The sequence below is a fragment of the Lactuca virosa genome, chromosome 7 (assembly GCF_052849685.1).
Source record: "Lactuca virosa cultivar CGN04683 chromosome 7, Lactuca_virosa_CGN04683_v6, whole genome shotgun sequence".
Lineage (NCBI taxonomy): Eukaryota > Viridiplantae > Streptophyta > Magnoliopsida > Asterales > Asteraceae > Lactuca > Lactuca virosa.
In genome coordinates this window covers 120255110-120258293 of record NC_136432.1, presented here as the reverse complement: position 1 = coordinate 120258293, position 3184 = coordinate 120255110, and the positions used below count along the sequence as shown (strand labels likewise).

At 36.6% G+C, this 3184-nt stretch overlaps 1 protein-coding gene across 1 annotated transcript; it reads right to left on the bottom strand.

The window, feature by feature from the left end:
* Positions 1-458: 458 nt before the first annotated feature.
* Positions 459-941, bottom strand: LOC145127084 (uncharacterized). The gene has a single exon (XM_079062330.1). It carries the CDS (start codon positions 939-941, stop codon positions 459-461), a length of 483 nt encoding a protein of 160 aa, XP_078918456.1.
* Between the last annotated feature and the right edge of the window lie 2243 nt (positions 942-3184).

Sequence of the window (3184 nt, the reverse complement as noted above, 5' to 3'; positions counted from 1 at the left end):
ACGAGTAAAGTCCATTTCTCTCCAAGATAAGCATACTTGAGATGCTCGGGTAAAGTCTTGAGTTCCAATTCAGGTGCCTGCATAATAGAAGGAACAACTTTCTCATTAGGCATCGATAATTTTAGTTTTGGAACATCAAACCTCATTTTCTTCTTTTGATCCATCAAATATACAACTTCCATAATCTCTTTATCAATTTTGAATTGCTTGGAAAGTTTTTCTACTACATCTTTTTGAAGAATCATGTCTAAAAATAAAGCTAACACATCGACATTAGAAAAATCAAAACACTCTTCGGTTAAAGGTTCAATGACATCCACAAAATTCAAAGATGAAATATCACTTGGATATCTCATAACATCATAAATATTGAAATTTATCACCTCTCCATCAAATTCCATGGAAAATGTACCATCATAAACATCAATTTTTGTCCGGGCTGTTTTTAAAAAGGGTCTTCATAGAAGAATTGAACTTAAATTTGGTGAGTCATCATTATCCATGTCAAGAATATAAAAATCTGCTAGAAATACTAGTTCATTCACTTGAACTAACACATCTTCTAGTACACCTTTTGGATGTACTAAAGATCGGTCAGCCAATTGAATGATCACCCCGGTCTTCTTCAATATGCCAATATTTAAAGTATTGAAAATAGAATATGGCAAAAGATGGATAGAAGCTCCAAGATCTAGCATAGCTCGTGGAACATGAAGATTACCTAACTTGCACAGAACCGTGAAAACACCTGGATCCTTACATTTTTGAGGTAATCTTTTCTGTAACACTGCAGATACATTTTCACCTACTTTGACGGTTTCATTCCCTTTTAATCTTTTCTTAGATGTGCATAATTCCTTAAGGAATTTAGCATATCTAGGGACTTGTTTGATGGCATCAATAAGAGGAATATTTACCTTAACCTTTCTGAACATCTCCATGATTTCATTATCTTCTCTCTCACGCTTTGACTTGTTCAACCTTGTGGGAAATGGAGGAGGAGTGAATTTTACTTCAATGGGTACTTACTTTGAAGGTGCTTTTAACTTCTCATCTTCTTTCTCTAACTCTATCTCTTCTTCGTCAATCATCTGTGGTCCTTCATATTCTTTAACATTCCTCAAAGTGATGGCACATGCATTATGCTTTGGGTTCTTTTTGGTTTGTGCGGGTAGTTTGCCTTGTGACTCCAATTTACTCATAAAAGTGGCGAGTTGAGTCATTTGTTGCTCCAAAGTCTTGATACTCGCCTTGGTTTCATTTTGAAATAATTGAGTACTTGTGGCTAAACTCTTGACAATGTCTTCCAAAGACATTCCTGATCCACTTGAACTACTTCCTTGTTGCATGTTTTGAGGTTGGAATTGAGGTTGATGAGGAGGTCGATTGGGCTGGAAATTTGGTTGATAATTTTGTTGATGATGCATTTAATTTTGAAATGGAGGTTTTGGTTGATAAGGTGGTGGCCTTGGTTGAAAACTGACATTCGGTTGATGCCAATTCGGATTGCTTCTTGGCTGATAGTTTCCTTGTTGTTGACTAGAAAATCCCATAACTTGAACCGACTCTATATCTTCTTGTAACATTGGGCACATATCAGTGAGGTGTCCAACTTGGGTACAAATACTACATGGTCTAACAGCTGGTAGTTTCACACCCTTGTCCTTAGCAAGCATCATCACCACTTTAGTCAACTCAGAAAGTTGACTCTCAAGTTTTGGGGTAGAAATTTCTTTCACTAAACTTGGTGCATCATTGTACCATTCTTGTTCTTAAGTATGAAAAGCTTATCTTTTATGTTGCTTAATACCAATGATTTCTCTACGTAAGGCTGAAGCTCTCATTTCTGGAAAAATATTTGTCTAAAAACATTCGTGCAAGTTCATTCGATGTTGTGACTGACCCTAGTGGTAAGTCATATAACCACTCTTTGGCTGAATCTTGTAAAGCAAAGGGGAATGCCCTTAACTTGATTTGATCCTCAGTGACTTCATGTGGCTTCATACCCACACAAACAACATGAAATTCCTTAAGAAATTTTTGTGAGTCTTCATTCTCAAGACCATGGAATGAAGGCAACAAATGAATGAGTCCGGATTTGAGTTCAAAGTTTTTTGCTGCAGGATAATTGATGCACAATGGTTGTTGAGTAACATCTTGGGTGGCCCATTGTCTAAAGGTTTGTTTAGGAGGTGGGTATGGAGGATCTTGATTGCCTCCAATATTGTCTCTCATGGTAGGAGTAGGTATGAAAGTCTCAAGTTCGAGTAAAGTTAAAGATGGTTGGGTGGAATTTCTTAATGTTGGTGAAGATGTGGTTGAAGGATTTGATGTAGAAGCTCCAGATTGTTTTTGTTTCTTTAAAAGTCTAGCTTGCTTTATTCTTTGCTTCTTAAATTTTTCTATCTCCAAATCAACTAGTAAAGGTATACCTGAACAAAAAGATCTTGGCATAAATAATTAGTACTACTGTATCCCCGGCAATGGCGCCAATTTTTTTGGTGGTCAAACCAACAAATAATGGGATAAAATAATAATAATAATAAAATACAAGTCACTGCTACTACTTACACTAAAGATAGTATAGATTAAGCAGGGTCGGTCCACAGGAATAAGGGACTTCTTATTTAGCCATATCCTCAGTGACTTCATGTGGCTTCATACCCACACAAACAACATGAAATTCCTTAAGAAATTTTTATGAGTCTTCATTCTCAAGACCACGGAATGAAGGCAACAAATGAATGAGTCCGGATTTGAGTTCAAAGTTTTTTGCTGCAGGATAATTGATGCACAATGGTTGTTGAGTAACATCTTGCGTGGCCCATTGTCTAAAGGTTTGTTCAGGAGGTGGGTATGGAGGATCTTGATTGCCTCCAATATTGTCTCACATGGTAGGAGTAGGTATGAAAGTCTCAAGTTCGAGTAAAGTTGAAGATGGTTGGGTGGAATTTCTAAATGTTGGTGAAGATGTGGTTGAAGGATTTGATGTAGAAGCTCCAAATTGTTTTTGTTTCTTTAAAAGTCTAGCTTGCTTTAGTCTTTGCTTCGCAAATTTTTCTATCTCCAAATCAACTGGTAAAGGTATACCTGAACAAAAAGATCTTGGCATAAATAATTAGTACTACTGTATCCCCGACAATGGCGCCAATTTTTTTGGTGGTCAAACCAACAAATAATGGGA